The sequence below is a fragment of the Pleurodeles waltl genome, chromosome 12, assembly GCF_031143425.1.
Source record: "Pleurodeles waltl isolate 20211129_DDA chromosome 12, aPleWal1.hap1.20221129, whole genome shotgun sequence".
Taxonomy (NCBI): Eukaryota; Metazoa; Chordata; class Amphibia; order Caudata; family Salamandridae; genus Pleurodeles; species Pleurodeles waltl.
The window spans coordinates 663,296,416-663,321,891 of NC_090451.1; the positions used below are offsets into that span (position 1 = coordinate 663,296,416).

General features: G+C 42.5%; 1 protein-coding gene across 2 annotated transcripts in view; it reads right to left on the reverse strand.

Moving 5' to 3' along the window:
• The window catches only part of SCAMP3 (secretory carrier membrane protein 3), a 68,724-nt gene extending 43,801 nt beyond the window's left edge, over positions 1-24,923 (reverse strand). For both annotated transcript variants that reach the window (XM_069218437.1, XM_069218436.1), the window contains exon 1: positions 24,747-24,923. In XM_069218437.1, coding sequence (XP_069074538.1) covers positions 24,747-24,806 — 60 coding nt within the window. In that variant the 5' untranslated portion in view covers positions 24,807-24,923. The remainder of the gene's footprint in view (positions 1-24,746) is intronic.
• Positions 24,924-25,476: the final 553 nt, after the last annotated feature.

Genomic DNA, 25,476 nt, shown 5'->3' on the forward strand with positions numbered 1-25,476 from the left:
TTCCCTCGTTAAAGTGCTGAAATATTGCACCACTAGACCCTCCGAACAAACCAAACTACAATGCACCACCGGAGGATATGCAATTAACAAGCAAGATAGCGAAATTTAGACTTCACGCTGAAAGCAAAGCGCCACCTTGCCTCCAAATCCCTTCCGGCAACATCCTCAAGTAGACTTGCTTGAAATCACTTTCCATCGTAGACGTCACTGATATTTATGCAGCTCCCAAAGCCACTAAAACCACATTGTACTCAACTGTTTGATCTACCTCACCAGGGAACCACTGAAAGCTCTTTATCACCCATGGCATCTTCCATGAAAGAGTGACAATTAGGCAGATTGTACCACCAGTGAGGAAAAAACCCAAATCCAGAACCCAATTGACTTATGTCTTAAAAATCCTAAAATCTACCCACACCTGCAAAGTACCACAGAGACCAATATATCTACAGTCACCTTCGATCAGTGCATGGAGGATATTGGGGTCTTACTGTCTGAATACGTCATGGATATTAATCAGTATTCTGTCAACAGTGACTGAACTAAACAACTGCCTCATTCTCATACAGAAGTAGAAGTCAAGTTTTTATGTAAAATGTAACCTGCTAAAAACTATTCCATCAGCAACTGACAGGTTCAGTCCCAAAACTAATTATCTATCATGACGTCTGACAGATTCAAACCTCAACTTGAATGAATGCCAAATCGACTGGATTCACACTTGAGACAAACACTCCTCCCCCTAAAACACACACTGCCAAGAAAATCCAGACAGCATGGTACCATCTACTGCAGGAACCAAATCATCACTTCACTGATGCAAACTTGAGACTTATTGTGCAGGCCCTGGTCGCCTCCTTCCATCTGGATGATGCAATGCCCCTTGCAACAGTAGCTTTAGCTGCAGAAAGTTCCTATGAAATGTAACGTACCTGCCACAAGAAAACTCAATGAAATGGGAAAAAGTACATCATAAATCTACCATGAAAAGTCAGGGCTCGTTGACCTCTACAATCCTCCTTTATCTTCAAAACTAGATGCACAGCCATACAAATAGAAATTAACATCCAAACACATCGGGCTGGAAACCTACAGATTGCTGGTGGCCAACCGAAGGAGCAAAGGAACTGCTCATATTAAGAAATACCATCAGGCAACAAAAAGGAGGTCAAACCATATCCCACTATGTATCACGGATTTGGAATTACACCTTGCTGTGCAAATAAAACTCATGAGTCGCCCCTTCAAGGAGCACTTCAACTCCTAGCAATACGGATAGACCCAGCTCTACCAACTCTTGGCCCGAAAAGATGGCTCCTCATCTTCCACTTACTATTGTCCATAATTACAGATCATTTCCTCACCTATGCCAATTTCCATGTTAGGTAGTTCTGTTGATTCTCTCTATAATTAAGCATACTGCTATATATATATATTGGAGTTTGGAGCATAGACCGGCAGAGCTAACCGGTGAAAAAATGTAGGCCGAAACGCGTTAATTTAAAAGTAAATTTTTGTATCCGCACCACTGGAGTGAACGTCTTTATGTTGGAATTTTGGAACTATTTTCTTTCTTTTTTCTTTCTCTCTCTGTTATTCTGCTAATAATCCATTGATCCCAGATTAAGACCCGATACCCTAGATATATTTACACAGCCTAGAACACTTTATCAATTAAACTAAACATTGACTTTTGTTTCCCACAACACGTTCTAAGTCATGTAACGTTACAAGAAGAACAGTCTTTAATGTCCACAGATCTCCAGTTCATCTTTTTCTTGTAATCTTTCCGTGAAATACAGAAACTCTCCAACTTAAAGTCAGGTATGGTTCTTTCTCCCTATCTGACTGTAAATAGATTGTACTCTGCCTTCCACTTCGATCATACTCTCGTTTCTTCCACTGCATATCCATTATGTTACTGTTAGCCTTAGCAACAGAAAACAAATGTTTTCATTTTTATTAAACAGCCATCACATACAAAAGATTAGTTTTGATTTGCGTGCTATGAATGTCAAAATCAAAAAACCTCGGCATAAGTTATTTAACGCTGTGGCATGCCCATAAAGTATATTGTATAGGTATCAACAATGGGATAGAATCCCACTTTGCAAAGCCAGAGGTAACCATCCCTTTCATAACCAACTGAATCTCTCGAATCCCACTAAGGTGGGGTGGTACATTTAAAGTCCTGTGATTGGTTTAATGTGAGGAATAGTTGCCTTTATGATGACATCAGTTGGACATGTTTGGCTGGTATGACCCTACGAGGGGCTCTCTCTCTGAAACAATTCCTTAAAGAACTCATGCTGTGGGAGAACAGTCTAAATACTTTATTTATGGCGATCTCAAACACGCAATGCCAATAAGTCTGCTGTTGACAAACTAGTATAATGATTAAGCTGTACTTTGTTGCAAGCATATACTAGGAAAATAAACATATTGCATGCAGCCAGTTAATTGTGATGGCCATCTGCTTCCAATAGAAAATTACAATTTAAGAAAATGAATGGGATATAATTTTAATAGAACAGTTGAGGGTGCTTATAATCAGGCAGGTATATTTAGAATAGGTCTAAACACAACTTTTTACGTTCAATGCACTTCACAGGGTAAAACTAATATAATTTTGATTGGTGCAAAGTAAAAGTAGTATTGTCTCAATAACTGTAACCTTAAAGCATAGTTTAAGCTTGTGAAAAATATATTGGCCCCTCACCCCTAGCACTGAACTTTACTTCTTTTTAGGAGGACGTCCACATGTGATTAGGCAAAGTGCCGTCACTGACTGTGTAGAGGAGCCAGTGGCTGAAGCAGACTGACCTTCTGTTGCATTCTGTATGCTCTTGTGAGCAGGAGCAAAATGAGAAGGACTCTTAAACAGACAAATGTGTGAAGATGGCTGATACAAAGCACTGATTTAGTTACTCCTCTTTTGGGTGCTTTGGTAAAACTGAACACATTTAACTGCAGCATCGAAAAACATACAATGCATTGTAAAATATAGTTGTTCAATGAAGGAAGCCAACAATTTTAGCCTTCCTTCTTGTCTATTTCTGGGTTACATCAGCATGAAAAGTATGGCCATAAGTCTCCCCACAGAGTAAAGTGTGGCCATCTTACAATGTCAGTACAGCTCCCAAGAGCCTCCTAAACAACATGGCTAACAAGCACAGGAAAGCCACATGCTTCACAGACTAGTTAACCGGGCAAGCTAGTACGAATTATCTAAATCCATAATATAATGGTGGGAGACCTGCTCAGACACTTCCATACTCCAATTAGTCACTGGAGCAGTTTACCATTTATCACAGTCCACAAATCTGTTGGTGAAGCCTTAACTATGTTAAGTTCTAAGGCCATTTCGGGACATTTCTGTCTAGCCATAAAAGGCACACTTCTGTCTTGCGTCCAATTTTTGGTGCTGTATCTTGAATAGTTAAAGTTTAATAATATTGCACGGTTAATTAAAACCATTGCAAAGCAATAAAAACAGTAAGTGCTGAGTGCAATTTAACATTAAAAACATCAAACAACAGAACAGTTTCAGAATCACCATAGTCCGCGTTTGCCCTACTTGCTTTGCCGGTGCTGCAAGACATAGTACTTCGAAAGCAAACCCTATTTGAACATTATGATACAGATTTGTAAATTAGGTTCCTGGTGACCATAGTCACTTTGCACTAGAACCCTTCATTTAAAAAATAGATGTGCAAAGTAATACAGCCACTCTTTTGTGCAAGGTGTCCACAAATGGATGTCAAAGACCAAATAAGGTGCATACTGGGCCTAGCCCCCTCAGCTCAAAAAGCTCGTGCAGCATAAGTTCATCACCCGGGTGCCTTGGGTTCAGGGAGGTTAATAGGCTCTGGGCTGGACTGTCTGGGTGCAGAGTTGTCTCCTTTTTGGCAGCAGGTTGTGATCTAGGCAGTTTATTCAGTGAATGCCAGTCCCTTGCCTGAATACACTTTTGCCACTGCTGTGCAAATTCGCAAGATCTAGTAATGACTAGGTAACTGGATGTGCCATTTGTTCCTGTCAAACACGATGGACAGGAAGACCGTGGAGGGAGCAGAGGACAGGGCTTGGTCTTTCCAGGTGCAGATTTCAGTCTTTTTTTATTTATTTGTCAAACAACGTGGTGCAGTCTGGGAAGTATGTTCCGAGAGAGACCGGCCCTTTGTCTGAAGGATGCGAGACTCTATTGTGCAACTTGGCAGAGAATGGTAGATAGCAGTAAATTGGATGTTCAATTCTTACCTACAGGACGAAGTATAAAAAGGGACTGTGATGTAAAGCTAGCTCTACCAAGAGGATCCTATTAGTGCAAACTTAGATACAGGAAAGCAGCAGTTACCTAAATTAGTTAAGTGCAAGTCAGATTGAATTGTCTAAGAGATCCAAGAGTGTCGGAGTGCCCCGGTTGTGTTGGTAGTGCCACCATCCTCCTTTCCACAATTCTGAGAAACTTCACTAAGCTGCAATTTAGTTGGAGGCGGAACAGCCAGCACGGCCTGCCTTTGTGTGTGGATTCGTCTATTGTTAAAACACGCTTTTAAAAGTAGTCTCCGCTCCTGTGTCGGATCTTTGCAGTTGTATATTAGGTGAGGCAGGTCCTCTTCTCCTTCCTTGCGTAAACGACACCTGTGATTCTCTGCCACGGGGTAGGTATAGCTGGGATGGCAACAGTCCTAAGCGGGATTTTAGACATTTCTGTTTAGCCCTATTGCTGTACCCTTAGTGGAGATATGACCGAGGCTCGGGCGTCTTGTAACTATTCAAAACTAGCCAAGCAAGACTTCTTTTGAATGAAGCAGCTTGGTTTTCTAGTAAATAAAGAGATCTGACTGTTTTGCTCAGCATGTTTTTGAACACAGCTCACTTGTAGGAGTCTCTCAGAGTTGCCTTAATCCTGTTTTAATTTGAGACTCCTTAGGGTCTGTAGTTCCTTCAAAAAATAAAAGTTCTAGAATAGTGGATCCAAATACTACAGCTTCGTCAGAATTACTGCATCCACTTGTGCAGAACTCTACACGGTTATACAGGTGACATTCTGTGGGTGACATCTGAGGTTTGTGAACTCTGGGAGATACGTGACACCTACTCAGGGGTCTGCAACTTTTCAAACAAATAGTAGCGGGTTAATAACGCATATAAAAAAACTATTAAAATGCTGTGCAAACGTCGAAGGATTTGAAAAAAGAGACAGAAAATTAAGTTAGTGTAATTACCTAGATTTGTGGGAGCAGCGCAATTAAAGTACACAGAATTTAGTAACGATGATTGGTAGCCTCAACTGAAGCACCACTATGCACAGATAAAAAAACTAGTATGCACTAGGAGCAAAAAAGATTAAGTGAGTTGCTCAACTGCAGCATATTGCTTTGTCTTTAAGAAACAAAACCATGTTTTGAAAGGCGCCAAACGTCCATTAAATAAGATTTTTCATAATTTGTGTATCTGTTTGAGGTATACCGGTTTCTGCATTAGTTTGAGTTTCAAATCGGTCAAATTGCGTAGGCCTGGGTTTTACAGGTCTTACAAAGTAAATCTGTTACACTCCTGCCCTGATTACCTCTTACACTCTGTATTGTTCCATAATAAATATTGTCTCATGAGCTCCTAATAGTGCCCTGACATAATACTTATAACGCACAACTGGATGATTAAGTACTCTGTCTGGCTGAAAGGGTGGGTGGATGTTAGTGAGGTGTTATTCCTCAATTTGCTTGTTTTTCTTACTTGAATTGGCTGTCAATATTCACAGTAGTGGAAACACAATTCTAACTGTCAAGGCGCCAAAGAAAAACACCCCTAAAATAAACATAAACATATATATATATATATAGTGCGATGACTACTACATTAAAAATGTGGAATTGTAAAGCTCCCAGGAGAGCAGCATCATCTTTTTTAGATTTGGAAATATATATTATATATTCGTCTGTAGCTGTTGTATTCATATCTGTCACACGTTTCTTTTCCAAAATGCTTAAAGGCATATTGTGTGACTCGTATGTTGTTGCACACTAATGTAGCCAATAAAGAAAACATTTACAAAAAAAAAAAAATGGTAATGCAGACTCCACATCTTCCATAAAGATTCAGTGGGGTCTACAGAAGTCAAATGGCTATGAAGGCCTGATATAAATTATTGTACATAGTTCTGAAGCAGATATTCAGGGTCTTGTGTCCTTCCAGGATGTCACATCTCCAAAGCATTAAAGAGGGACTAGGAGCAGGCAAGTGGCGAGCTACTAAGACTGAAGTCTGCCTGCATAGATCTACATCTTCATGTTGTGGAAAATCAAAGGGATTATATAAAGAGATATGTACATCCCTCCATGCGCACAAAGAGTAGAGAAGGATGGCTGTGGACAATAATGGATCAGGCTGGAAAGATGCACTGAAGTGTGTGTTGCCCCAGGCAGGAAAGTGGCAGTTTTAAGTCCTGGCTGTATAGAAATGGGACGAGTGTACTGGCGTAGAGCAAAATTATGGACTTAGAAGTCTTTATTTGTTAAATTAAATGTAGGCCTACAGATAAGGAGAATAGTAGGTATTTGCAGAAAACACTGGCCGTCTCATCCTCTGCTTCATGGAAAGGACAGGATATGGTGCATGTGGCTCTCAATCCGCCATTCATATTTACATCATTATTTGGCTCTGGGTGATAAATATGCACGTCATCTCACTATATTTATAGGAGAAGGGCTGCTCCTTTCAAATACCACGCTCTTATGACGGCACCTCTTTGTGTTCTTCACAGGCATGTTTGAGGACCTCATCATCTTCTGGAGCTGAAAGAGGAGATTCAGGAACCCCTGCATGCCCAATAATCCCCCTGTGATGATGCTATAAAATGGAAACAGTTATTAATCCTGTCTGTAACCAGACTGTTGATTTACCCTAGAAGTCATGCTGGAATATTTATACATTTCTGCTTGTTTAAAACAAATTCTTGGTCAGAGAAAGGTGCTTGTATGCCTCCCTCCAATGGTGAGCAAAGATATCTTCCACTGGATAAGGTGCAAAGGAGAGAGGAGCCATCTCCACGAGCGGTCTTCTGCTGGGTAGACAGGATCCTAAATTCAGGTCTGTGTTTGACTGGTATGTGCCGTTTAGTAAAAACGGATCTACGCAACCGTTCTGCCAGTGACAGTAGTCCCATTCCGTCGTGCAGGTTTTAATCAGCACTTAATTGGTTTTCAGATGGAAACAATTCTGTTTCAGTGTTTAATCAGGAACAGAGCAGTATAATTGACCTCGGGTAAATACTAATATCGCTGAGCAGAAACTGTCGAACAAAGCAAGGATCTTAGGAAAATAAATTAAAAAAAGCTCTTCAGGGCAAGTGATGTTCCACCTTTCAATGGACTAGGTAACTCCTTTTCCAAAAAGGGTACATATGTGTTTGTATACAACATACAGTGTTATCAGACCATGTTTTATCCTCTCCAAGATGTGCTGAAGTGGTGCAACACACTTACCAATCCTTCAAGCCTGGAAGTTTTTACCAACCGGGTGCTGATGTCGCCCCTAATCAAAGACCATAAGCACTGGGTGCCCAACAGCCACCCGGAGCTGGAGGTTAGCCACGCACTATGCTACTTGACTTCATGGACCAGTTCACAGGGAGAAGGTGCCCAGGGCTGTGGGAACCCAAATGACTCCCTCCAAACTTTAGCCAAGCCATTCCAAAAGGATGTCACATCTGCGTGAACATGAAGGCAGAGCTCCCAAAACTCAAACTTCTATATGGGCAGAGCATATTCTGAGTTAGTGGTTGCTAGGCGGGGACCACCTGCACATATTTTTGGGGACTTTTGGGGATTTTTTGGGACTGACACTTATTTTGCTTATTCAGACTTTGACCTTAAGAGAGTGAAAAAACACGAGTGGGGGATGAGGGAGGCAAAGACAGAATTGATATAGGGAACAAGCAGGAACCTGCAATAGTGAGATAAAGTTGAATCAAGACTAGGTAGAGAGGGTATTCAGCATGCCAACATTGAATAGGGCCAGTTGCTTGCTTGTGAGTGAAACTTTGAGCCCATCACTTATTCTTCTACAAATTAAGCACTGTATATGGGATGTATTTTCTGCAGCTCTCAGTCCAAGGCTGGAATCAAAGTAGACCTAGGAAGTCCCTCTCCTTCACTTAAGACATTGCCTCCAGGGATTTAGCTCCCCCTGGCCCTTGCACAACAGTACATCATCCCTCAGCAGACTGACATTTTCCAAGGTTTCTGTACCTTTGATTGACTGCATCGGGCTACGACTGCTGGAAGCCAGAGACATATGAGATCCAGTGTGAGTTGTTCAGAATACTGGGTAGAGTGGAGCCACCAGTAGCAGTACAAGGGCGCAGGCAAGTATCAATGGTCTATGATGCACTGTCAAGATCTTTCAGGCTCACTATGTAAGTTTTTGAAAGGACTGAAATTACAATACAAAAATACTTATATCTTGTTGGTCACCTTGGGCGTCAAACGGACTTCATCTGTGAATATAGCAATAGTTATCATCCAAATCTTCTAATTCCAAGCCCAATGATGTTTATCAGAAGAATACAGAGAGAGAAAGAGGGGTACAGAGGAAGTGACTTTCTACTTCAAAGGGATCACTCCATACTTCTATACAAGATACCCAAGTTCCTAAGGTACAACAAACACACTAAAAATAGGTTTTAAGTGGGCACAGGTGTACGGAACCGTGAGGCCCAGCAATATTTCATGTTCAGCACCTTGAGTGGCTGGTTCGATTAACATACAAAATGGATGTTTAATGATGTTAAATTTGGACAGGCTGACGTGCTCTAAGACCACTTCCAACAAGAAAGTGACTGTGCCATGTGGTCTTAATTCACCATCTGTAGGGATAATATATCTTGAAACACGTTATCTTTGAATATATGCAGCAGATTCCCAACTTCTGATTCAATCAAGTTACTTCCATATATATATTTAATATTAAGGGTTATATGTGTTAAACCCCATCCTGAAGAAGAATCCTTTAGACTGTCTTTAACATGCCTATCCTTTAATCCCCTCTCTTAGAAAATCCTTGAGACACAATATTCAAATTATTTTCCGGTCTTTAGAAATCAGCTGTACACGGTCATTCCTAAATATTTTGTTTACTTTACCTTGGTCTCTACAACTGCATGTTCAAAGAACTGGAGTGCTATCTTGGCACCACACCTTTGTACATGTAGCTTTGCATATATTACAAATATAAATATTGTGACTATGACTACTCCTCAGGCCCCATTCTTCACAGTTGCCCATTCATTGTGCATTTACATTTTTTTTAATCAATGCAGACAATTACTTTGCCCCTTTAGTTTGAGGATGTGGTTAAATCCGTGTTGTTTTTCTCTACTTCTTTGGATCAAAATGGATTCAAGTGACAGATCAGTTTCAGAGATAAGTAGCTCTACTTCCAAGAAACGCTTAGTGACCATTGATTGCAACATAACACCTTCAGCTGTATTAGAATTACTTTCTTTAATATAAAACTTTTTTAGATCAGTCTCCAGTCAATATGAATGATTGATACAACAATTTAGCTGTGTGATGTGTATTTACTAGCTAGAACTGAACTCCTCTAAAGTCTGTTACTTTAAAGGTCAATGTGATCTGCAGAGAAAACAGCAAGGTATATTAAGATCCAGCACACAGCCCCACTTTAAAAAGTAAAATACCCTAAATTCATGTTTAAAAAGCAAATAAATTAAATGGTCACCAACGAAGTAGTTATTAACCAACATTTGCTACAAAAACGTTTCACTATATATATATACATATATATATATATATATATATATATATATATATATATATATATATATTTTTTTTTTCCAATCATCAGGGAAATATTGATCATGTAATTCAGGAACTGCAGCATGTTACAGAACAGTAATCTTCCATTGAGGTACTTGACATTTACGGTGAAACAAAGTAGTCGGAGCCTACGTGCCTATAGTTCTGCGGTTGTCCCAACTACTGCATTACATGTTCACCAAAGTCAGTTAGCAATAGGGATTCATTGTGGAGGTGAGGTTATTTAGGAGCTACGTTTCAGCCTTTTGAACTTGCAGACTTGGGTTTCAATCCCAGCTTCCAAATATACCAAACAGTTGGATTCTGGGCAAACCATTTTGTGTTTCGGTCTATCAGTTCAAGCTACGCAAGAGAAGGAATTTGTGTATTTTGTGAAAATGTAAATGTCAGTTATTCATCAGATCACAGGGGTACTGTACCACTCACCCATCACTACCCACAGATTTACATACTGCGTCCCCAATTACATGATCTGGAAGAGGGTGAATTGAAGGTTCATTCACAAATAGGCAACATTTGAGTTCCATTAACAAAGACCAGCCCCTTATGGGCCCATATTTGTAAACCTAATAAGTCTATTCTGGGGTTTAACAGGTGCGAGCTCAGGAGGCAGCTGTCCTTACTCGCCCACTGCATTAGAAAGTCCAAAATAACCAAAGCGGCGAATATATCAAAAGGTTATTTTTTGTCTTATGAGAGGCAGGGGATGGAGAAAGTAAAAGTGTAAGAACAGCAGAGGGACAGAGAGAGAACGGTGGAACAGGAAGGAAAGGTAATAAAGGAAGATGGGGAAGAGAGTAGAATACTATTAAAGGGTAAAAGTCTGAGCAAGAAGCTAGAGGTGATATTTTATTTATTTTTTTAGAAAGAAGAGAAAATACAAGAATATAAAGTGAAAAGTGGAGAAGCGCACATTAATGAGGACAAGGATTCAGGCTGAGGAGGGAGGTAAAATAGTAACAGACGAGGAATAAGCACTGAGGATAAAAGAGTGAAGAGAGAGGAACATTAGGTGGTAAGCTGGGGTATGCCAAGCAGATAAGGAAGGATGGATGGTGACTGTGAGGTCCATTCAGTGCAGGGTCCGCTGGACTCGAGAGGCAGAGATCTACTAAAGGAACTCGGGGAGATGGGCCTCTTGAATTTCTATGATATTGAAGCAGTAGGCACTCACCAACTTCCAACCTATGTCGGAAGAGGGTCTGGATCCACCATTGATTATATTTTTGTGTCCCCTCCTATGAGAGACTTGGTGATTGGGGGTAAAGTGTTAGGGGAGTGTTTTAGCGATCATAATCCCCTTATATTGTCCTTTAAACTCCCTGGGGCCCTACGCTCACTAGGACGAGGCAGGCCTGTAACGGTGGTGACAAAGGACCAGGGAAGGCGGCTTGGGTGGAAGCAAGTAGACCCCCAAAAAGTTGTGGGAAGGGTTGTGGGGGATAACCTACATCTATTTATGGAAATACTCCTGACAGAAGCGCCAAATCCCACGACTGTTATAGATGCGATAACAGTAGTTTTTGCAGCTGTCAGAGACTGTCTCTTTTTAGTAGGCAACCACCCTAATAAACGTAAATGTGGCTGGTACGACAAAGCCTGCTTTGATGCAAGGGCAAATTTAAAGATGGCTACCAATACTCACCCTAGAGATTGGGTTCTCGTAAAAGAAGCCAGATTAAGGTATAAAAGGACCCTGAGAGATAGCAAACTAAAATACAAAGATAAAGCCTGGGAAGAGTTAGAGCGTGCTACAGCTTTGAAAGACCCCGGCCTGTTTTGGAAGGTGGTGAATAGAGGTTCATTTGAAACGGAAACCTCTGAGGGCCTTGGATGTAATATTGCCCCGGAGGCCTGGGTAACACATTTCTGTAATATATTTGAGGGTACCCCCCTAAGAAATATGCGGGAAAATGTGGATGATGTGGCTCCTAACCTAGCAATCAGATTCTCACTACAGGAGGTTTTTGATGCAATACAGAGTTGTGCACATAATAAAGCACCGGGCCCGGACTCAATCTCGATGGACCTATATAAAACTAACCCTCAGTTATGGGCACCCATTCTCCTAAATGTTCTCAATGCAGCCGTTACTGTGGGTATTCCTGCCTCTTGGAGATTGGCATGCATAGTCCCAGTGTTTAAAAAGGGTGATCGAAATGATCCTAAGTCCTATCGCCCTATCTCACTGTTGGATTCCTCTGTGAAGATTCTGGGACGGATTATCTTAGGCCGTCTGGAGGCCTGGATGACAGGAAATTATATTTTAAGTCGGGAACAGTATGGCTTCAGAGAAGGCCTCGGCACGCAAGAACAGTGTCTTAATTTACTGATGATAATCAACAAATACACGCAGGCCAGGAAAGGTACCCTTTATCTTGCTTTTATGGACCTTAGCTGTGCTTTTGATAAAGTGAACCGATCTTTATTATGGGAGAGGCTAATTCAGTCAGGGTTGGACCCTAATATTGTAGAGCTTCTCCAATATCTCCATACAGGGACAGTTGCAAACGGGAGGGTGGGCCCAAATGGGGAATGCTCGGAGGCTTTCAAGCTTTTAAGGGGTGTGCGCCAGGGGTGTGTCTTGGCCCCTACCTTGTTCCTTCTATACACAAATGGACTGTCAGATTTTCTGATTGAACACTGCAGGTATGTCCCGAAGGTGAAGGGTATTGATATCCCTGTGCTGACATATGCGGATGACGCGGTCCTTATGGCCCGCACGATGAATGGTCTCCGTGTATTAGTTAGAGCTTATGTCGATTTTATGTCAGCTTTGGGACTGGAGGTCAATTTTAAGAAGTCGCACTTTATGGTTTGTGGTAAACCTATGAGTAGGGTGGGGGTGCTAAGGGTGGAGGATCAAATTATTAGCAGAGTCCATGAGTTCCCATACTTAGGGGTCATTTTTGATGAGAAAGGATCTTGGAAACCCTGTATTGCTAGAAGGATTGTGCTTTTTCATGCAACAGTTGGTGCATCCTTTGACTTTGCGGCCAGGGTAGGTAGTAAACCTATCAAATCCCTGATTGAAATCTAGAGGCGGAAATGCCTACCTGTCCTTCTGTATGGTTCAGCACTGTGGGGGTTTAGGGATACCCGAACCCTTATGGTGGAAGAAAATAATTTCTGTAGAAGGCTTCTGGGTGTTGGACAAAATATTCCTGGATTTTGCCTTCACCTGGAACTGGACCTTGAGTATGTACAGGACACTACCCAGTTGGCTCCCCTTTTGTTATGGATTTCAATTTGGAGTAACGAACATGCCTCTCTTAATAGGGATATCCTAAGGGATTGTTTGGCCTGCGACAATGTAAAGCATATTTCCTGGTTGTCGCACATAAGGAAGATGGCACATGATCTGGGGTGGCCTGAATTGTTTGATCATCCCGAGGACCTGACTAGCTATGATAAGAAATGGGTCAAGGATAACTTTCAGAGAATACAGGAGTCCACGAGGGAGGGGGAGGCTCTAAGGAAAAAATTGATCAGGGAATTTACTATGCTAAAGATGTGGGTGGGTCCGGAGCAATATCTCTCAGAAATCAAGGATGTGAGGGAAAGGTCACTCATAGCTCGATTCCGTTTGGGGATCATTAGAAGTAATTTGTGCTTTCCCCTAGGTCAATATGGGGAGAATTGTATTAGACCCTGCCCCTGTGATGGGGTGTCCCATCAGACCTTGATCCATTTTACACTGTTCTATGTCTTTTATGCACCATTTAGAACCCAATTTCTACTACCGCTCCTTAGGCCCAAGGGTTTTGTACAATACCGTCCTGCTTTCATGTGGCTGTAAATGGCCTCAGATGTACTGGTATGGAAGGGCCTGGGATCATTCCTGAAGGGAGCTACTACTTGGCGCAAAAATGTTAAATTTTTATAATGATTTTACTTATTTCTTCTCCAGTTTTTATGAATGAGGTTTTTATCTTCTTCTGTTTTTTATTCTTATATATATATATATATATATAATTATATGTACTTGTTTTTATGATGGGTGCTTTTATTATACATGGTTTTTATTGGTATTTTTACAATGTTTTGGTGATTATGTGTTGTAATGGATGAATTTTCTCATACCGAATAAAGCTTCTTCTAGGATGGTGAGGTAAAAATTTTTTTTAAAAAAAATAAATAGAAGAGGGTGAGAGAAATAAAGAGGAATGGAAGATGGGAAAAGACTCGAGTGAGCCGAATGGGGAAGGGAGACGAGGTTAAGAGTGAGTCAGAATGAGAGAAATATGGACCGAGATGAAGCCTCAATATGAATGTCCAGGTAGAAGGACGATGTACATTGCACCCGGTACAACATTACACCGGGCTGCAGTTATTACAGTAATTACCATTAGTGGTATTACAGCATCACGAGAGTGTTTTATTTCCAGCTCAGAATGGGACAGAACCTGTGGAATTAGGGTTTTGCGCACCAATTTCTGAATGGTTTACCTCTTTTCCTAGAGGGACTGTGAACCAGAGAAGTACACATGGAAAGAGCGACGTGGTCACGGAGATACATTTACACAGATCAAGCAGTCAGACAAGACGTGTATCGGTGGCAAGTGCAATATTACACTCGGTGAAGGGTGCAGCTTTCCTAGGTGCCACTTCTCTCAGCAGGTCCACTAACCATCAGCATGATGCTACATTGCCCCTGATGCATACTGTTAAGGATCTGAAGACAGATCCTTCAGTAAGTAACCATAAGATTTATGAATGAAAGATTTCGCCCCTCCACATAACAGCAGCTTACATGCCATCTCTGCCACATTTTGCAGGTTCCTGTACTTAGCTATTTACAACTGTTACAGGGTGAAGCAGGACACTCACTGTCATTTTTTCAATGCGAGAATGAAGCCTTTTCTCGATAGGAAGTAAAAATATTTCTACGTTTTAAGCATCAATGAAGTCTGTTGATTCACTTACACCGATGTATAGGGGAACGTGTGAGTGGCAACTCTGTATTCCTTGGTCAAGCTAGGTAAACTTGGCATATGTAAAAGAGTGCACAGACTGGTTTACCACTATATTGACATATGTCTTTTAAAAGTATATTTTTCAAAGCCTTACGTTTCAGTCATTGCAGCTCACAGACCTCGCCATATTTTTTAACACTATCATCACAAAATATTAGTGTGAGTTGTTTTTTCGTTACAAAAAACGTGAAATACTACGATATGAGAATAGTTACATTGGATTTTCATCAAACAGAAACCACTTAGGTTTCTTTAAAGTATTTATCAATAGATGTTGGAGCTTTTGAGAGTAAACTATACGAATGTCAACCATACAAATTTGGAGACTAAAGTATCCAAATGTCTCAAAGCATTAATTTCAGCCGGCTTTCTTGTTCAGTGTTTTTTTGTTTAAAGTACCAGGATCATCTGCACAGTAACGTAAGCATGGCCTCCTTGCACAGGTTTCTGGAGGCCTCAAGTATGCCACGAATCACACGTTTGTCGCTCGTGGGAGGGTGCGCTGGTCATGGTAGATCTGTGGCCCTCACCTGGCAGTAGGCTTCGACTAAGCTACTCACATAAGCTGGGCCCCAATGAAAATGTTCAAACACTGGCCCCAAACCAGTGTGCGATTTTGTAAAATGACCATCAAGCTGCACGAGGAGTCGATGTTTGCATTCATTATTTAATTCCACTAAATTTCAAACACATGCACCTTCGCAGAGACCAGCCATGTACAAGACAATAATCTGGTGTATTCGTGAATATAGCCGCGTGAAAAGACCTCAGCAGCTGACACTGTTGTGGGGAATCTTCAAGAAAAAACAATTATATCATGTTGAGGGCAATAGTTTTTATGGCCTGGCTTGACAGCACAGCTGTCATCAGACTATTATGTGGGGGCCACCACGAGAGGGCTGGGAGCCAGTACATGTTTTGATTGGGCAGGAGTTTTGCACGTCCTCAAAACATACTTGTCCTCCACACAGCCCTGATCCTTTTGTTTATTTATCCAGCTGCCCGAGATTCAACTTTTAGGGACACCACCAGGGCACTGTACTGCTATTAATGTTTCTTAGATAACTAGATAATGTATGGTGCTTTTTCCTAGTAGCAGCACACCTAGGAAAAAGGGAGGGGACTCTTTAACCCACTTTTACGTATGGCTTGTCAATGCAACTGACCTTTTTAACCTACACCAATATTATCTACAGTTCTTTGCTTCCACAAAAAAATGCATATCTATTCCCAAGCTAGCTGCTTCGTGTTACCATACAACAATCCTTCAAAGCCAGACCCATAGGCAATGCTTTGAATGGGCAGGTAGTGTTCGGTACTGAGTACCTGTACTTCTTTAATTTGACAGGGGGGGTGCCTGCACTTCTCAGCACTGCTGCAATACATTTAATAGGAGAACACAAGCACTTCTCAGGACCTAACAGGTACTCTAAATAGTGAGTACTTGCACTTCTATTTTTCCATTTAAAGCACTGCCAATAAGCATTGCCAATCCTTGATTAAGTATGTATTTTATTTCCTCATTCGCGTGGGGCCTTTGCACTAAGCGTCATCCGATCGTAACAACAGGACAACTTCACTTGCAATGCTTCATGTACCCTTTTATGCAACTTATATCGGTTTTCAAATCGCTGCTAGGGGATTTCATTTCATCACTTTGAGACTGGTTGCCACAATCACGGTCCCGCGTGGCGGCGCGTGAGATGGCCAGGCCCCCAAAGCATTATGGGTGATTTTGATCCTGAGTTAGGCTGTTGGCTCAGAGAGCGTGGTCGCGGGCATCCCTAATATTTATCACGTTTGCGACACATTCCAGGGACTGGCAACGCCTCAACACGTGCCACCGATATCAGATTCCGAGCTCGGCTGCTAAAAATCAAGCTCGCCTTTCTTCTTCTCAGCTTCTAAGTCTCAGACTTTAGCCCCTGTCAATCAAAGACAAACACTGCCAAAAAATATTACTTGGTTTTATGGCTGCTGAGTATGGATGTGTTTTTGAGCAACAACAGAGGGAAGACTCTCCCTAAGGAAATTAGCACCTAGGGAGGAATGGGAGAGTCAACTCAGATTTTTTCCGATCTGTAAGGAGCAGGAGGGGCACTAGAAATATGTGGCAGAAAAGGACCAAATTATGGAGGTACAGTTACCTAAATTATGCAACAAGAAAAGCCAAATTAGGAGGCCTAATGCAGCACATTTAGTGATCCTATCCAGTGCTTAGTTTGTGCTTGTTATTTCCGGTGGTTTTTGAGGGCCGGCGCTTATATTTCTGCCTAAAGCATTTACTACGAGCAAAAGACACATCTGGGAAAGGTAGAGGAAGAGAAAACGAAAAAGCGTCACAATAGGATAAAGCAGAAAGTTGCGAGAGTAAGCTGAAGGGGCAGGGAGTGGCTTTAAATGGATTGAAGAGGCCCGAGATGGCTTCAGGATTACGCTGCCTCAGTATTTTGTGCTCGGATATTTAATTGCAAGCAGCCACCTGTTTGATTCAGGTGGACCTAAAGGACGCTTACCTGACTGTCTTGATTTTTCCTCCACACAGCAGGTTTCTACAGTTTATGTGGAGGCAACAAGTGTTCGAATTCAAGTCTCTCCCATTCGGACTATCATCAGCACCTTGGTGCTTCATGAAATTGCTCAAACCAGTGGTGGAGCACCTCAGGACTCAAGGGGTGCGTCCGATAATTTATCTGAACGTCATCCTCCTGATGGATCAGTCCTGTCCCCAACTTCTTTACCACACAAACATGAGGTATTGTTCTGTTCCAGGAGTTGGGGTCCATAGCAAATCAGGAGAAATCAGAACTTCACCCCTCACATACTATGACCTCTCTGGGTTTTCTCATACATTACAATACAGCCTCCCTCAGTCTTCCAGCCCCGAAGGTGAACAAGATCAAAAAGGAACTGGGGAAGGTTATGAGAAGGAACAGGATTTCCCTCAGGCAGTTGGCCAGAATTGTGGGGCTCCTTTTGTCCTCAATACAGGCCATCTTCCAGGGTCCCCTACATTACAGGGCACTACAGCGTCTAAAGGTGCAGCATCTCAGACGTGGAGTCACTTACTCCGAACTGATATCCCTCCCTCAGGAGGCAAGGACAGAGCTCCAATGGTGACTAGATCACATGGATGCATGTAATGTCAGAGCGATCTTTGGGTCATCGCCAGATCTGATCATAGAGTCATATGCCAGCGGTCAGGGCTGGGGGGCAAGATGTGGAGAGATTTCAATTAGAGGCCGATGGACTCAACAGGAGCTCAATCTCCATATCAATTGCTTGGAGCGCCTGGTGGGATCTTTCGCAAGCAGGTCCCTGAGAATGGACAATGTGTCCAAAGTCCAATATGTAAAACGTCTGGGCAGCACTCGATCAAGGGCCTTGGCGGAACTAGCAAAAGACTTCTGGTATTACTGTCTCCAACATCAAATCTCTGTGGCGGCGTAACACCTTCCGGGCACCCAGAATGCACTAGCAGACTGGAACTCCAGATACCTGGAGGATACCAGCGACTGGACAGAAATGGCACTCGTTGGAGACTGTGCTCAGTGGATCTTTTTGAGTCCAGACTTAACACCCAACTGCCACCGGACCCAGTGGGGTCAGCAGTGGATGCCTTCCTGCAGGATTGGGGGAGGGATCAGGCTTATGCCTCCCCCCCCTTTCTACTGATACCGAGAGTATCAGCTCAAGTGCGTCGTCAGGGGGCATCAGTAGTGTTGATAACCCCATTGTGGAGGTCGCAAGTGTGGTTTCGAACTCAGCTGTAACTCTCTCACAACTTCCCGCTCCTTATTCAGACTTTTCTGTGGCTACTCTTGGATCTTCGGGGTCAGCCTCACCCCATGGTTCTTCATGGCCATCTCAGTCTCATGGCGTGGAGAATTTCAGGAGTAGTTGGGAAGACAATAGACTTTCGAGAGAGGCTGAGAGGTTAATTTGCCAGGCCTTGGCCCCTGCACATTTAAGAGCTAGAGATCAGCATGGAACCGGTGGGTCCGATGGTGTGTGGAGAGACATCTTGATCCCATGGGGGCCCAAGTTACGGATATCATAAACTTCCTGGCGGACTTGGTGGAATCAGGGCTATCTTACTGGTCGGTCAACTCCTTAGATCGGCAATCTCTGCAGGGCACCCCCCACTTCACAATGTCCCGGTGGGGGAACATCCTTGGGTTTGCAAGTTACTCAACGGCATCAGGATCTCTAGACCCCAGAACCTAGATACTCTGAGCTTTGGGATGTAAATGAGGTGTTACGCCTCTTCTCTTCTTGGCAAGATAATCAGTACTTATCGAGGAAAGAATTGTTGGTGAAGTTAGCTATGCTGCTTTGCCTCATAACTTGTAAAAAAGTATCTGATGTGAGAGCCCTTGATATCTCGGCTCAGACTTTCTTGCCGAAGGTGTAACCTTCAGGGTATCTAGGAGAACCAAATGCAATACCAGGTCAGTAACTTATCCTGCCTTTAAGAGTGCTCCTAAGCTGCGTGTTGTCAGATGCCTAAAGGCGTATGAGGAAATGACAGCGAAATATTGTCCCTGTGGGTGACAATTGTTCATGTATATAAAGAAACCCTTTAAAGCAGTATCTTCCCCATTTATAGCAAGGATGGTAAAATGGATTATGATGGAAGCAAGTATCAATGTGAGAATATTCTGGGCACACTCCACTAGAGGTGCCATGGCCTCTGAAGCTATCCAGGTAGGTGGCAGATTTGAGGACATCATGTATGCGGCCGACTGGTCATCTTAAGCTGCTTTCAAAAGGTTCTATTTTAAACCGATTCACAAGGCAGCTTCACTGGTGGTAAGTAAGCTTTAAACATGCATAATCCTCGCCTCTGGTCCTGACATAGATTGAGAAATTTCCAGCTATCAAGAAGGAAAGTTTCAATTCTATTAAAGACTCAGAGGTGAGGATTATCCCACCCGACAGAGTTCTCGTGTCTCCCTCCCGACCGGTTATCGGAACCAGCAATGTTTGCAGAGGTAGTATTCAAGTTTTAAAACACTTTGTTAAAATAAGGGGTAAATTGATTACGTGCAGATTGTATGCTTTGCTAACATTCGATTGATTTAAGACAGAAATGTGTGTTGACGGACTAGTACATTTGATGGTAAGGCTTGTCCTTAATTACACTGAGATTGGATACAAGAGCGGTAGTTCATTTTTTCTCACATATATTACATTATATTTATAGGATCGGGTGGATTGATGACTTGAGGATGCCTTAACTTCCGACCGCAGTAAAGTCGAGGAGGGACTCTGACAAGGATGATATATATATGGACACCGGATTGTGAATAGATTGGATAGTGGTTACCATGGAGATGTGTTGAACTCATGAGATATGTAGTGTTTATGTTTGTTCTTGTTGAACTTTGAACTGGCTGTTATAATAAATAGTGAAGAAAGAACTGCATAATCCTCGCCTCCGTGCACTTAATAGAATTTAAACTTTCCTCCTCGAAAGTTAGGAAATTTCTCATTCCCTATTAAGCCTTTCAACAGTACAGGTATGATAAAGGGAAGTAATGGAATGAGAGATCTCATTGAGGGTAAAATACTTTTCAACAGGACAAGACTTGAATTGTGGACCACTACTACTAAAGAGACGTTTAGGAACACCTGCTCTGAGAAACACTTTGTCGAAGAATTCCAAGACAAGTAATTTAGAGGTTTCTGACACAAGGTTTGATATGAACCAACTTTCAATGCTCAGCTAAAATGTATCTCAACTGTAAACTCCTCACCCCATTCTCCTGCAAAGTGTCATGTGACATGCGGCCAAGTCATGCATGATACATTCAACCAATCTTGCTTTTTAGCCACCTGCAGGTTGCAATCTGGGTTTTGTAGTTTTGATTTCAACATTGCAAAGGTTCAAATATCATCACATGCCAAGTGCTAATGGCTAACGAAACAGAAATATTAGAAGGCTTAACACGTCATGGGGCCACATTGCAGGGTTAAAGGCATTCATATACAGGTTACGTGTCACCCACTGTCTTATATCAAGACTAAATCCATAACGCCTACATTTCAAAGCTTCCCAATTGTTACTGACCACCATATTTGGACCAGGAGGTCTTCCACAATCCCCTAAAAAGCATGGTTTTCATTCTAGCAATGAAGGGTCTCCAAATAACTCCTAGCCATGGTCCTATTTTTTCACAAGCACTGTAGTATCTTCCCTGACCTAGGATCAGTGTTTGTGACTGAATAAGGGCATATGTTTTTGTTCCTGCACTGTAGGGCCTCCCATTACCGACTGATCAGACCAAGGGCCCCAATTCAGTTCAAATAAGAGAGTCTGGTACACAAGATCCAAGACTGCACCTGCACAGCAGTGTCCTATATTATTTGCTCCACCTGCATCTTCATTGTAGATCAGATTTTAGAGTACCTGCTGATTAGATCTAATGCCCTATTATCAATGTGATAGGGTCTTATAAGGTCCAAGGAATCACTACGTTTACTGCATTCCACTAACCAGGAGTGACTGTTTCAATTAAACAATGGAGTTTACCCTACATCACCTACTCTGGTCTCTAACCTCATCTGTAACTTGCAATTGCAAGTTCAGGGAGAAGAAGTCTGGACATAAAGTCATCAAGTCTGGACATAAAGTCACCAATAGAGCTCTTTGTATGTTATCCAAAGAACCTCTGAGCCTTCTTGCCTGCATGAAAAATCTCAAAGCTCACATTTTCAAGCAGGCCTACTGCACATAACTAATCCAGAATAGTATCAAATTCTCTGTGTTGGGTTAAATATTCAGGTTGAACTCCACTGTCTGAACAGGCTGATGAACAATGCTGAAGATAGCTCCTGAACTGTCAGTCGCCCACGATATTGCTGATGTACAAAATATACAAATTCACCTCCGCAATATGCCTTTGGCAGAGTCAGCAAGAAAAAATGGTTGCTAAGTAACAAACTAGCACATAGCCACACCGTTAAATAAACATTACAAATAAATAAATAAAAATCAAACCAACAATTACTGGCTGCTCTAGACTCATACCCTCGTCATTTTCTTCTCTCCAGTTGCCTTTAGTAGTGTAAGATGTCTCTTCAAAAGTCTAACATAACAATGATACACAAGCCACATTTCAATGCCAAACTACTTCACAGCCATACTCTCATCCTGTTTGGTACCTCATAACGCTTGTTCCCTGCCCTGTTTCGCTAATCCTGTTCTACCTTGATCACAGAACCTTAAGTCTGGCCAACCCTTTCCATTGGGATGCTTCACCCTGCCCGACCCGCACCATTCAACCCCACATGGTACCAGGTCACTTGTCTGTGAGCAGTCATGCTGTCTGACCCCTCCCTGATCCTCACCCCGTCTGCCTCTACCCCCACCATCTATCACAGTGTCTGGGCCTTTCTGTTTAGCCCCTCACTATCTGACTAGACCCTCCACACAAATGGCCCTTTCTCCATTCAACATCCCATCCAGTGTTCCCCAGTATAAAATAGCATCCATTTAATCATTTACTCAGCTAGACACCGAATCTTTGACTTGATCGCTTTGTGCGGGAGTCTCCAACATTTTCTTTAACAAGAGCTACTAATGTTCAATGAAAATCATCCCGAGCTACTAATATCATAAGTGTTGTAATACATAATAGTGACCACATCAGGCAAAACCATTTATGAAAGATTACTAGCAGTGATTACCTTAGTACATCAGACAGCATTGCCAGCAGTAATGTAAAAAGGCTTTATCAATTTCAAATGCCTCAACATGGGTACTACATAGCAATGCCCCAGGCACCAAGCTGCAATGCCCCAGGCACCAGGGTTATGATTCTGGTTTTAAGACTGCCCAAACATTTTCCTCTCAAATACACACTCCCGGTATTGGTATACATATATTACTTCAACCAAGAAAAAGCTTCTAATTTAGTAGGCTAGTCTGTACACAGAAGAGCTACTCACAGGAAGGTGGAGAGCTACCAACAGCTCATGAGCTACTCCATGGAGAAGTCTAGCCTTCTGTGACCATTCCTCAGTTGGCCCTTTGTCATCTCTGACTGACCCCCAAATCCTCTTCTGCCCCTTTTCATGCACTTCCAAAGCATATATACTTCCTTTTGGACCACTCCTACAATAGACCCCCAACCTGCACGACACCTTCCTCTTCTCAATATTTTAAACATCCAGTCAAAACCCACTACCAAGCTCCCTCACTTGGTCTATTTCTTCTTAGGATCTCTTCAACTACAATTCCTGACCATTGTCTGACCCACGCCATGCTAATTTCGGATATAACCCCAACACCCCTTCTGTGGCAGCCACGTACACAGAAATATTGTTTGGGTCCAGATCACAGAACTAATTCTCAATATAAATTAGGATGAAACGCCAAGTAGGAGGGAGTGAGGCAGACTTATCTATTTGTGAGATGTATGTAATTCAGTCATGTTCAAGACTGGGCCACACTACTAATTTAATTGTCAAATCTCTTCTTTTCTGCTATTCATACACACTGCATCCTCTGTGCCCTTCCCCTTCTGCTGTAACAATGCCTCAGCTGCTCCTGCCAGCCTCCGAACACTCTGCTCTCTCTGTTCCCGGCCCCTTCAGCTCACACACTTACCCACTCTACTCTGCTTTGCTGCCTCTGAGTCTCTGCTTTTTTGATGGTATGGCATGGTGCCTTGCACACAGCGCAGGCACATTCAAACCTTTGTTAATAAGGCAAGTAGATATTCCTGACTCTACTATTCAGTTATAAGAACCGATTCACAAAAATGATCTACACATACATAAAAAGAATAACAACTACATTTAACACAATAAAAGTGTTTTAGCCTAATCAATAATTTAATTATATCTGTACCTAAAGAAAGTTTTAAATTAAAGTTATAACTTGGCATCCACTGATTGCACATTAAAACAATATGCTGTACAGATTCTGACAATAAACTGCGCAGTCAGCATAGTGCTTTATGTACTGAGATTGTCTGGCAGAACCTCATCCATCTGCACAACAAGGAGTTTCTTCGATGCGAATGGACAAGCGTTGACACTTTGTAAAACACAACGGAGGACTGCTAAAAATCGTACTACTCATCACAGTGAGAGCCCACAGCCCTTATTAAGTGCAGTTCCTATCACATGAAAACCTCAGCTGGCCCCACTGTTCAAAAGCCAGGCTTTGGTGCGTTTTCAAGTACCTCATCTGCAGCACTTGCGTGAAATGTTGATACATATGCCTCAAGTGTGGCAGTGAGCTTAGCCAGTTTCCCCCCCTTCAAAAGCAGGACCCCCTCCGCTGAAGATACTGGTGGAGCCTGCGCCCAGAGAAATTGTGCCTGTCATAGCTGCCAAGATGCGTGATGTGCTGAACCAGTCCAGTTTTTTTTTCTTTTAATTCTGGGATTTAAATTTGTTTCTTAATGGAATAAATAAGACTACAAGTTCCAGAAGTCAAAGAAAAAAACCTGGAGGAAAGAAGAAGCATCATGCATGGACCTGGGGAAACTTGACAGGTCTGACCTGTGACCCCTGCTCCTCTCAAACGTGTATCAGCCCTCGCTTCACCTGAATCATCACCAGCCACCGCTCTTTCCTGACTCTAGATTTAATCTACTAACTCATTCTAGACACATTAACCTATCCCTGTGCCCCCATCACGTTCGGAACACCTATGCTTCATCACATTTTTCTCCCACTGCCTATTTATAATGTCTTCCAAATATAACAGTTTCAATAACTCCCTCTCTGTCCAACCATTGTTTACCCACACACAACCTTCATGCTCACAAATCTTTACTGACATGCATGGTTTCCCCACTGCCTATCCCATATCCCCGTGCCCATTTAAAACTCCCTAATCTTGAAATGGGGTGGCCTGTTCTCGTTTTCCTTTAGACCCCGTTCCCATCACACTGCCACCGCCTCTTACCTGAAAAGGGTTATCCAGCTCACTGGTGTCGCTGAAGGGGTTCAGTTCTCTCTGAGCCATGGTGGCCCCTGTCACTGGCTCCTCTAGTTTTGCCCCAGGATCTTAACGCTGTCCTAAGCAGCCCCTGCTTTTCCCCCGGCTCGCCCTGACTCCACTCCCCCTCCGCCCCAGTCACGAGGGTCCCTTAGAACCCGCCCACCCATGCCAATCACACCTGCCATATGGAGAGCCAATCACAACGCGGAGTATCCAAAGCGATGGGCGGAGCTACTATCCAGACTGATGGGCGGATTGCTGTACAAGCTACTATGCGCATGCGTGATTCAAGGATGCCGGAAGTGCAGGGCTGTGTTTTTAATGCCGTATTCTGACAGCGGCTCTGCGCTAGGTAGTTGAAATGGAAGAGAGACTAGGTGCTGGCCACGTGATTAGAGCTTGCGTGGGTAATGGGTGATAAATAACATTTATTACTGGTTTAAAAATAATAATTTGTTAGGGGCTGTTTAACCGAGCAATTTTTAAAGGATCCAGTTATGTTATTCAGGACTTGTTTGTGGTCCAACAAAATAAGTTGGCCCCACCAGACACTCTTATCACATTCTCTCACCCATCCCAAAACCCCTTTTTTGGCACTTCGCCTTAAAATGTACCCCTTATCATCATGTTTTTGTTCCTATTACATCATGCTCTTCTTTTTAATGCACTTGTTAAACGGATGTATTGGATTAAA